The 11,304-nt window shown below is 49.8% G+C and overlaps 2 protein-coding genes across 2 annotated transcripts; one reads left to right on the forward strand and one right to left on the reverse strand.

Moving 5' to 3' along the window:
- Positions 1-3,706: 3,706 nt before the first annotated feature.
- On the reverse strand, positions 3,707-9,784 carry LOC9636196 (histidine kinase 1). The gene is made up of 10 exons (XM_024684797.1): positions 9,678-9,784; positions 9,408-9,573; positions 9,165-9,350; positions 7,876-9,094; positions 7,523-7,750; positions 6,723-7,451; positions 6,206-6,584; positions 5,552-6,144; positions 4,342-5,487; positions 3,707-4,218 (listed from the first exon to the last, which is right to left on the reverse strand). Exons 4-10 carry the CDS (start codon positions 8,326-8,328, stop codon positions 3,976-3,978), a joined length of 3,771 nt encoding a protein of 1,256 aa, XP_024540565.1. The 5' UTR covers positions 8,329-9,094; positions 9,165-9,350; positions 9,408-9,573; positions 9,678-9,784; the 3' UTR covers positions 3,707-3,975.
- LOC9636197 (vegetative cell wall protein gp1) lies at positions 9,684-11,304 on the forward strand. The gene is made up of 2 exons (XM_002979693.2): positions 9,684-9,846; positions 10,097-11,304. Exons 1-2 carry the CDS (start codon positions 9,708-9,710, stop codon positions 11,080-11,082), a joined length of 1,125 nt encoding a protein of 374 aa, XP_002979739.1. The 5' UTR covers positions 9,684-9,707; the 3' UTR covers positions 11,083-11,304.

The following is an 11,304-nucleotide window of genomic DNA, read 5'->3' on the forward strand; positions in this document are numbered from 1 at the left end:
TGTAGAAAGCTACTCAAATTTACTTTAAAACACTGGTTTGTAAGGCAGGATATTAACATGTAAATTTGATTAAAAAAATTAGAGAGAATTTTAACTTAGATTGATAATTATTCTATATCTGAAGTCCAAACGGCTTAGTTCTTAATGTTTTATGATACATAAAATATAAGACTATGTATATAAAAAACATTAAGTACTATGCTGTTACAATAATTCTGTATTATAGATTTGCATTTTCATAAAAGTTTTGATATTTATAATAAGTTATTAAAAGCCCAATAAAAATTTGCATTAAGAAATGAAAAATAAATTTTATATTCTTATAGTCTCAAAACACAACCAATACCTTTATTAAATGTGTTTGTTGGCCATAAGATTTTCTTTCCTCCATATATTAAGTTGCAATCAATATCTAATTATGTGAAGGTAGATTCATGGAGAAGTGAACTTTGAATAAAGATAGAGAGATTGTTTTTTTTTTAATCATATTGTAAAATATTGTAACTTGAGTACAGCTTCTATGATTATAGTTTATGCATAATAATTGATGATAGTTTTATCCAAAATAGCTAAGTGTGGTCTTGAATAATTTAAGACTCGAGAGCTAAGAATTTTAGTATTTAAATTCTGGTAATAATAATGTGATTATATTTTGATGAAATTCATATTAAATACAAGTTAAGTATTTATCATAATTTTCTAAAAATATTAAATCAGATATAAAAGCCATAGGTTTAATATTAAATCTGGGTGGGATAATTATAAACATTGATAAGAATATGTCTAAGAATAAATACACTCATGTCCAACCACAAATGTGATTTTTTATTTATAGATATTAGAAACTGTGATGATAATAAATATTGATGTGGTATATTTTTGTAACCACTTATTAAAGAAAAAAGTAAAAAAATTTCACTTACCAGGCGTAATACTTTCTTGCCTATGAATGTTGAAAAATAAAATTATTTCTCCAAGCCATGTGGATTATAGTTTCTAAAAAATAAGTTGAAAGTAAGTTTGACAAACAAGCATAAATACAGTCATAGTATAGAAGTTTTGGTAGAATTGAACATAATTATATTGAATGCTTACAGTTTTAGTGGCTAATCACCTAATATGTTATATGTATATTGGGTAAATTCTATTTCTATTTTTTTTATAATTTTAAAAACTAGTAATCATCATTTTATAGGAGCAATAATTTATAATGATTGTTGGGTATTTATAATTGTTGGGTTGGTTATGAATCAGGATACACAACCACTCTATAATTCATATTGAATCAACATGGATGCAGTTTAATGATATGAATTTTACTTGGAATCTATAACTTTTATCCAGTGGCAGTTTCTGCTTTTAAAACACAGCTAGCATTCTTGACTAAATCGTCCTCACAATCATACCATACAAAAGGATTATACATCTCTTACTTTATTTGCTAAAAAATATATATTAAAAGTAATAAACTTCACAATGGCAAAGGCACTGAAGTCCAAATAAACAAATGGGACCCCTCAATCTATGGTGATTGTTCCACCTTCTCCTCTGATGGACACGTTGATCGTGCCGGATTTGCAACACCACTTTGCGGGGCTGGACGGGTCAGCCCAGATTCCAGTGTTTTGGCTGGGGAAGCTTTGCTTCAGCACCATCAGCGATAGCGTATGCTCGCTCTCCGACAATCTGTGCAAGACAATGCAGCAGTGGAGCATCAATCTCCTCATCCTAGTTTGGTTAGTAGTTTGGGATGCTCAATCCCCGGCTCAGTGAGGCCCAGCAATTCCAACTCTCCTAGCATTGCCTGGACGAGAGGCTGATGAAGGGATTGATCGCGCTGGCGTGCCCTGATCGCGGCTCCCGAATCCTCGTCACCTATCTCGTCGAGGCTCTCAAAGGGTCTAGCGACGACAGCGGTGGTTGGAGAGGGAGGAGATTTGGAGTCAGAGTCACAGTAGCAGCAGCACCACCAGTGAGAAGATCTCAAAGTCACCAGATCTCTCCACCAGTGTATGTAGTGGCGATGCCAGGTGAGAAGGGCAATGCTCATTGCTCTCACCAGGGACACTTTATCAGGTGTCACCTATTTATTTTGCTTCTTTATGTAAAGAGTTTAAGCTTCTTAATCTTCATAATTAATCATCTTGACTAGCTACATGGCAACTCTTGATCTTGACATATCTAAATCCTCCATAACAAGTGGAAGATATATTATATTTTACTATTGTATTTTAAATTTTTTACATGCTAGGTCTTAGTCCAACAATAGTCACCACTGTGCATATTCAACGCTCACAAGTAATACAATTTTTATTTCAAGCTCAAAAAATATGCGTTCTATAGTAAAATTCATACGCATGTATGTAATAATGATCCTAATAAAATTTTAAATATGCATGAATATATTTGGGATATTTTAAACAAATAAAAATGCAGGTTTGTGTCACTGTTCGTGTATACAGGAGCTAAAAATCTTTGTTTGACAATGTTTGCCTTTCCTAGTCCTGTCTCTCTCTCTCTCTGCAAGTTGGTGATGTTGGATTGGATCCTATCTAGTGTGTGTCAAGATAATCGATACACGTCCATGGGTGTGACGACGCTCCTCGTCTCCGGACTGATTGGAACTTGCGGCTTCGCTAACCATTTGTACAGCGCCGTGCCCCTGTAAAGAAACGCATGATCGTCGCCACCGCTTCTAGAGCCGCTGCTCTGGATCACCGCCACCACGTCGAAGCTCACCTTGCCACTGGATTGGAGCAGCAATGGCTCCAGAGTGATGGAGCAAACCGGCGACGCCATCAGTCTCCGCTGCTCCTGGGCCGACCCTACAAGATCTTCGTCCCTGTCCCTCGTGAGAGCGACGAGCACCGCCCTTCTCACCGACGCTGGCATCGCCGCTACGTACATGTGATCGATCCCAAACTCCTGGCAGAGAATTCTCGCGGCCTTGAGATCTTCTCGCTGCTGCTGCTGCTGTGACTCCGACTCCAAATCTCCTCCCTCTCCAGCCACTGCTGCCGTTGATCTGGAAGCGAGACCCTTGAGAACCTCGACGAGATACGTGACGAGGATCCGGGAGCCGCGATCCGGGCACGCCAGCGCGATCAATCCCTTCATCAGCCTCTCGTCCAGCCAGTGCTGGAGGAAGAGCTGCTCGAGCGCCCGGGTGATGGCGGACAAGAGCTGGAATTGCTGGGCCTCGCTGAGCCGGGGATTGAGCATCACCATCCCGCTAAACAGCACCTGGACGAGCAGATTGATGCTCCACTGCCGCATTGTCTTGCACAGATTGTCGGAGAGAGAGCGCACCCTATCGCTGATGGTGCTGAAGCAAAGCTTCCCCAGCCAAAACACTGGAATCTGGGCTGACCCGTCCAGCACCGCAAAGTGGTGTTGCAAATCCACGCCCACCAGCGGTGCGATCACTGTGTCGATTGAGGAAAAGGCGACATTCCAGCACGCCCTGTAGTGTGAGTGTGATCCGGCATCCATATCCACTCAAGAGAGAAGGAATATAAAAAGAGAGAGATAACCTAACCACCTATGGCCCCCTGGCGATCGCAACCATTTCTTCCCGGTGGCGACCGCATTGGCAGCGATTTCCCAGCGGCGCCGCGCTCATCGCCTCCACTCCTCCTCCACGCCGCCGCCGCGCCGCCACCTCTCCATTCCGATGTGACCCCTTCGCTAGCCCTAGTCATTTGGATGAGAACAGAACCACGTGGCGCCGCCGCATTGGCCTGCGGCGTCAACACAACGCGTCCACTTTCCATTGGCCCGCCATAGATCAAATTTCTGCCTAGTGGCGGGAGCGCGCATCCAACGGCAGAGATTCAACTGGGCCCCGATTGGCGCGCGAAACAGTTGACGGCGGGGATTGGATTAATGCCACAGATCCAACCGCTGTCGTTTGCCCTTCTTGTTCTTTGTTTGTTCTTCGTCCTCCTCTCGCCCTCTCTTTCGCCGCGCGCAACCTCAAGATAGAATTCCCAGGCCCTTCATCGTTTTCGTCAGCTCCTCCAGATTCAATGGCTTGGTCAGGTACGCGTCCATTCCAACCCCTTTGCACTTTTGCTCGTCGCTGGCCATGGCGTGCGCCGTGAGGGCAATTATGGGAACTCGACAAGCGCTACCACTGTTTTCGCTGGCTTTGCTGCTCGATCCACCCTCCAATTCGCGTATGCGAGCCGTCGCGGCATAGCCATCCATGACAGGCATCTGCAAATCCACCAGTAGGTCAGAGAAAAAAATCGCGACAAACAGATGGATAGATAGATTCCACCGCAATCCAGTCCAGGAGCAAACAAACAAACTGAGAAAAACAGAGGATTTTTTCCATACCTGACAATCCATGAGAACTAGATCCATTCTCCGCTTTTGCTGCACTGGATCGGGACTCCATGGATCATCCGCCAAGCTCGCAGCGATGGAGCTGACAGCCTCCTCGCCATTGGCAGCGAGCTCCACGATCGCTCCCTCTCGCTCCAGCATCGCTTTGGTCACCTTTTGGAGAAGCACCGTGTCCTCCACCACCAGGATTCGCAGCTCCGCCAAGCTCCCACTTCTCCCCTTCCCAGTGTCACCATCCTCGCTCTCATCCACATCGCCGTCACTCCGCCGCCGCTCCTCCGCCAGCCCACGCTGTTGCTGGTGCTGATCCAGTGACAGCCTGGAGAGCTCCTGTGCCGATCCACTCCGGCTCCGCGAAGAAAAGGAGGATCTTTTCTCGCAGCTCGGCCTCTTGGCGTTGCTCCACCGCTGCTGCTCCGCCACCAAGTGCTCAAAGTGCTGCCCCTGGAGCTCCTCCACCAGCGCCGCCAGCCGCGAGCTATGGACGGGCTTGTGGACGATGAGATCGCTCCGGCTGTGGAGCGTCTGCCACACGAGATTGGTCGTGTCGGCCGAGAAGATCCAGCTTATGTGCACGCACTTGCCACTCCCTCGTGAGCTCCGGACGAGCTCGTCCAGCTCCATCCGGAACTTGGTGGTGATGGAGGCATTCCCTTCTGGGAAGAGCGCCGTATCCAGCATCGCCAGGCACAGCACGCTCCTCCCTCGCGGCGAAGGCGATGATCTCGCGTTGCTCTCGGTGGTGATATCCAGTGACGAGTCCGCGGAGCAAACGCTCGTTCGATCCGCGAGAGCTCGCTCCAGGCTCGGGATGATGCTCTGCCACTGCGAGACCTCGCAGACCTGTGCTGCTCCTTTGTTTTGCATCCACAGGGATACAAACTTCCGACCAAGCTCGCCCGCCATCGCCAAAACCACCTGGAGGTTCTGTCCCTCGAGTCCGTCAACCCGGGCAGCGTTTTCCAAGAGCTGGCTCTCTTCTCCGAAAGATTGCTGGTGCGAGCCGTTGCGACGCAAGCCCGAGTGTGTAGTCTGGATATCCCTGCTCGACGCCTTCTGGAAGAGGAGATTAAACTTGAAGAGCGTTCCTGGGCCGTCTTTGTTGGCGACTTTGATCTGGCCTCCCATCATATGCACCTGGGAAGAAACAAAAACGAGATTTTTATGCGAGGATCGATCGAAGAACTTGATGTTGGCTTACCAGGGAGCGAACGATCGCGAGGCCCAGCCCGGTTCCTCCATACGTGCAGTGGACTTTGGAGCTCCCCTGGACAAAGTTTCGAAACACTGCCTCGCGTCGCGACTGCGGGATTCCTTGTCCGGTGTCGTCCACTTCGAACTCGAACTCGAGAGTGTCACTGCTGCTGCCCTGTGATCGAGCCGGGATCTGCGAGGACCTGCTGCTACTGCTGCCGCTAGTCCTCAAGCAGCTGACGAAAGTTTTCTGGAACCAGCGGCCGGACCGCCGGCTCGCGCTCGCCACCCAGCTCTGCGAGGAGGATTGCTTGGGAAAAGCTCGGAGGATCACGTAGCCGCGGCTCGTGAACTTGACACCGTTGCTGAGGAGATCGCACAGGAGCTGCTTCACTCGTCCAGCGTCGCCTCGCACCCATCGCACTAGCTCGATGCTGTCGTCCGGCAGCTCCAGCACCACTTCGATGCCTTTCTTGGCCCCTACCACCGCGAAGATGTCCACTGCCTCCTCCAAGACTTTGATGAGGTCGAAGTCCGCCACCTCCAGCTCCAGCTTGCCAACCTCGGCCTTGCTCATGTCTAGAATCGAGTTTAGAATCCCTGCGAGAAGGAAAAAACGATTTTTCTCGTCATCAAGCTTGAGAAGGAGATGATCGCTCACCTAGAAGAGTTGTAGCGCAAGTTTTCATTTGTAGCATGTTGGACTCGAGCTCCACCGAGAGGCGCTCCTTGTAAGACAGGCACAGATCGATCAAGCCGATGATGGCAGCGAGAGGAGTCCGGAGGTCGTGGCTCATGTTGGCGAAGAAGAGCTTCTTGTGGTTGCTCCGTTTCTCGGCGAGCTTGGTGGCTTTCACCTGTGCGATGTAGGATTGCTCCACTCTCATGGAGATGCTCACTCCCTTTGTGAGCATCACCACAAGGCAGCACCCCATCAGCACCGTCGCGAGAGCAATGCCGAGGAAAATCATCCCCAGAGTGTGCAGCCGAGCGTCCAGTCCAATCTCCAAGCTCCTCACCGAGATGATCAACACGGCAACCTTTCAGCTCACGTAGAGTTAGCGAAGAAAAAAGAGAGAAAAGAACGCAAACAACGTAGAACTTTGAGAAAAGAGAAAGAGAAAAGCGCAATCAGCGAAGAACTTCGTCAAGAAAGGAGAAGAAAAACGATGGCTTACCAGATTTTGTCCAATGCTTGACAATGGCACCGTGTTCACGTGATAGTGAACGCCATCCACCAAAACGTTCTCAAAGTGCCGAGGAGACGAAGTCAAGCTCGAGTTTACTCGATCCAAAAACGAAGATATCCTCGCCACCAGCGCGTCGCTCGAGTCCCTGGCGAGTGGAATCGTAAAGTTTGCTCGATCCACGTCCCCGACTGCGTAGCTCGATCCATAAATCCCGACCAAGCGGCCATCGTCCGTCATGAGGAACATATGCTGCTGGAAAGCATCCACTTGACGCATCATGTTCTCGAAAGATCTCGTCACAAAAGCCACGCCGCTGGTTCTCGAGCTCGATCTCACGGCTTGCATTCCCAAGAGTGACAAACTCCCGGACGAGTCGGCGGTGATGTCCCAGAAGATCTTTCCACTCGTGTCGTTGAGAGCTGCCTGGTAGAGAGACGAGCGAGCAGTGTAGAACAGGCATGGCGATGGCGTCTGCGCTTGCTCGACCTTCCCCGTGACCGGATGAACTAGTTGGCGAAACCATCGAAAGGAGTCCGGCGAGACACACGACTTTCGGTGCGTGGACTTCGAGTTTCCAGTGGACGAGAAGAAGTAGGCGTCGTCGCTCCTGCTGGAGTTCGAGTCGGCAAAGGCCATGAAAGAGAGATCCCGAGTGAAGAATCCGGCAGCGCTGCTGCCCGGCCTCATGAAGTAGCCAGTCCACAGCAAGCTCTTGAGCTGGAACGAGAGAAAGTTAGCAGGAAATCCAGTACTCGCGATAGAACTGGTGAGCTTTCTTTCACTCGTACCTGAGGAGGGGAGGATGTCAAGCTCGCGTTGGAGGCCGAGAGGAGGCGAGAAAGAAGCGACACCGAAGTGGAAGTGTAGTTTAGAGCGAAATCCAGCGGCTTCTCGATGTCAAACGCAGCCTCGGTTCGCAAAGAAGCAACGAGAGGAGCGATGGATCGTCGAATCTGGCTCGAGGCAACGTACCACGCGCTCACGGTGAGTATAGTCACGAGCAACACCAGCATCACCTGGAAGAACACGAAGAACACGATTAGCTCTCTTCGATTCTTCCGTGTTTCGCGGGAACACGCCAAGAATCGCTACGAAACAACGAGGACGACGAAAACATAAAGACAAGAAAAAGTTGGCGTACCATGAGGGCGATGCGAGGGAAGAGCATGGGATCGCTCGCTACTTGCTGCCAATGCGATCGCTTCATCGCCCACTCGCGCAAGATCTCCAGAGAAAATCTTCTCAAAGGTGGCGGCGGCGGCGGTGGCGGCGGTGGCGGCCGGGGCGGCGATGGCGCTTCTTCGTTTCCATTTCCCTGGTTCTCTCGCACGGCGCCGCTCTCCAGCCCATTCGAATCTGCCGAAAGATTCCCAGAGAAGTGGCTGGAGATCGTCGCGTTGATCGTGGAGAGGCGGGGACTATCCGGCGTGGAATCACTCTCGTAGAACTGGTGGCTGGAGCTGCTAATGCGAAGAACACCCATGGGATCGCCTCTCATGCCCAGCGAGCTACATTCCAAGCAGCGCGAGGCCATGGATTGGCACAAGCGTCCCCAGTAAGCATCCTCTTCTCCTCCCGCCGCCGGCTCGCCCATGGATCGATCGATCTCTCTTTCTCACAGCCGCCGCGGACCCATCATCTCCTTCCTCGATTCCTGCCTACCCACGATCGATCTAGCACCGATCCCCGCTGGGAATCCACCGCCCACCATCTCTCTTTCTCTCTTCTTCTTTGTTCTTCCTCGATCCCGCCCAAGAACGATATACTACCGATACCTCATGATCGGGGGCGCGTCGCCATCGCCACGAGGATCGCAGCTGTGCCCTCATCCCCCCGCGACAATCGATGGATGCGGCAGTGTTTATGGGATTTTCTTCCGAGAAATCCTGCCCAGATTCGATCTCTCTCTGATAATGCCATCGCCGCTTTGTTGTGCGTGAGCGATCGATCGATAGCTCGATCGATCACGCATACCACACTGCCGTGACAAATCCTCCTCTAGCCTTGCCTACTCTCTCTCTCACCCTCTTCCTTGCTCTTGCGCCTCTTCCGATTAACACGGATCAAGGCAGCAATCACAGCGCTCCACGATTGCTTCTTCCATGATCGCGGCTATGGTGTTGGGTGAATTCAATGGGTTGGTTTCCAGGAGATTTGATTTGGAATATGGCAAATTCAAAAAAAAAAGGAAGAGAAACTCCCCACATTTAATGCCACACCACCATGGCCGAGCTTCTTCCAAGCAGCAGCCATAGCTCGTAAGTTCCGTTATAGTTCCTTTTTCGCGTTTCTTTTCTCCGCGCTCGATCAAGACTGTTTCAAGCTGCGCATTTATGAGATCCAAAGCGAGCGAATGAATCCTGGGAACGAAGTTACAGATGAGAACGACGATAGGGAAAGAAAAAAAAAAATGAGAGCTTGAAACATTACCAGCCATAGCTGCGTCGGTCAAGCTTAAACAAGCAATCGTGTCCCATGTCCGATCAGGATCGCTGAAAACGCTGCTGGAGACGAAGGTGGTTCCATTTTTAATGCCGCGCCGCGCCTTCCAATCCAGATTCTTTCGGGCGAATCTTGCGGATGTTTTCTTGCTTCCCTCCCTGCATGGTTTTATTTCTATAATAGTTTGTAAGTCCAGAGCACACGAGAGATCATACTAATAAAAAAACTTACCTTTGTCCTAACATCGCGAGCTTCCAGCGATTATAAAAACATGCTTCGAATTGTTATTTGCGAGATCAAAGTAAGTCAAGCTGCTTCGCGGAGGTCAAATCTTCGAGACAAAGCGAAACTTACTCGCTTTAAACACTTCGTGGCTCTTTTAAACCTCTGCATCTCTCTGCAACATCCGGAGAAACATGTGAGCACACAGTCCACACAGAATCATCAGAGACATATCCTAGAGCTCCGTTCTAGCAACGAATACCTTCTTTTCTTTCATACCTTTCAGCCAGTGTATGCGTGAAGCCGGCTATGGTGCTTCACAGTCTTCTCCTTGCCTTCATTCTCGCCGGCTTGTCATCGGCAACACGCAAAGACACCATCACTGTTACTGGAGTGGTCTTTTGCAAGAGATGTGTTCATGGCACTGCGGTTGGAACTCCATTACCAGGTAAGCGAAGCAAACACTTTCACTGTGTTTCTTTTCTCTATCTGTAAGAAAGTCGCAAAAGAGAAGAGGAGTACTTACATTCCAGTCGTAGAAAGTAGAAAGTTATGGCTTTGTCTCGTGGAATCCAGTTTTCCTCCAAAGTCTCCTGCTTAACTGATTTTCCTCTTCTTTTTCTTCTTTCTGCAACTTAGTGTCAGTAAAAGGTCCAACTTTGCGTGCTGAGTAAAGCCATACCTTGATCTTCTAACAGGTGTGGAAGTCTCACTCCAGTACACTGGAAATCCAGCGATTCTCGCATTGACAGACAGCAACGGAGTTTTCAAGCTGCCTGTGAAGAGCGCGTTCTTCGCAGATCCTGGTGCAAAAAGCCGACAGCTCTTTGTCAAGATCGTCAGGCTCCCAGACTCCACTTGCCAGATACCAACGACCACCGAGAAAAACGCTGGGATCTTGTCCAAGGCAGCACGAAGAACAGGCATCTTCACGGTGGGAGCTTTTACTTTTCGGCCACAGAAGACCCTGTGCTCGGAGCTGCCTCCATCGCTTTCCAACACCTCCATCATACCGCCACTTCCGCCAGCAATCTTCCCGTTTCCTCACCCTGGCTATGGCGGCGCTCCGCCGATTGGAAGCTCGCCTTTCCTCCCATTCTCTCCACCACCATACGAAGAACTCCCACCACCGCCAAACGCCGAGCCGCCGGAGATCGTCATTCCACCGCAACCAACATCTCCGCCACCACCGCATTCTCTTCCGCCGGCCCCTGTTCGTAGAAACAACGGGCCGCCGCCACCGCTACACGCTCTTCGTCCTCCTCTTCCACCGCCAGCCCCGCGGATGAAATCCCCTCACCCCTCACCGCCAGCTCCATATGTCCGAGACAAATCACCGCCACCGCTTCCAAAGCCGCCAGCTCGAAGCAAATCGCCACCCCGTCCAAAGCTCTCTCCGCCGCCGCCAGCTCGAAACAAACCGCCGCCACCGCTTCCAAAGCTCACACCTCCCCCTCCTCGAAACAAATCGCCACCGCCGCTTCCAAAGCTCTCTCCTCCGCTAGGACCACCAAAGCACGCTCCGCCTTCCAGGGCTCCCAGTCCTGGAAGAAAACCACTGCCATCGCCATCGCCATCGCCGACGCCGCCGCCATTTCCATCACCATCGCCGTCGCCACCGCGTAAAGAGAGCCCTAGAGCGCCATACCTTCCATCACCACCGCATTGCCAGCAAAAACCCTAATACCCGGGAAAGGGAAGTTTTCAAATGATATTAACTTTCTAGCGATCTGGGTCTTCATGCAAGGATTCTTCTGGGATTTCAATGCCCATAGTCAGTCACAAGGGTCACGACAGAGAAGTATTTTTGCAAGGATTCTTCACGACGATCTTATACCATTGTTCTAGTCAGATTGTCTTTGAAAGAACCAAGGTAATTTTAATGCCATAGTCCAGCACAGTCAAA

The sequence above is a fragment of the Selaginella moellendorffii genome, unplaced genomic scaffold (genome assembly GCF_000143415.4).
Source record: "Selaginella moellendorffii unplaced genomic scaffold, v1.0 SELMOscaffold_42, whole genome shotgun sequence".
Taxonomy (NCBI): Eukaryota; Viridiplantae; Streptophyta; class Lycopodiopsida; order Selaginellales; family Selaginellaceae; genus Selaginella; species Selaginella moellendorffii.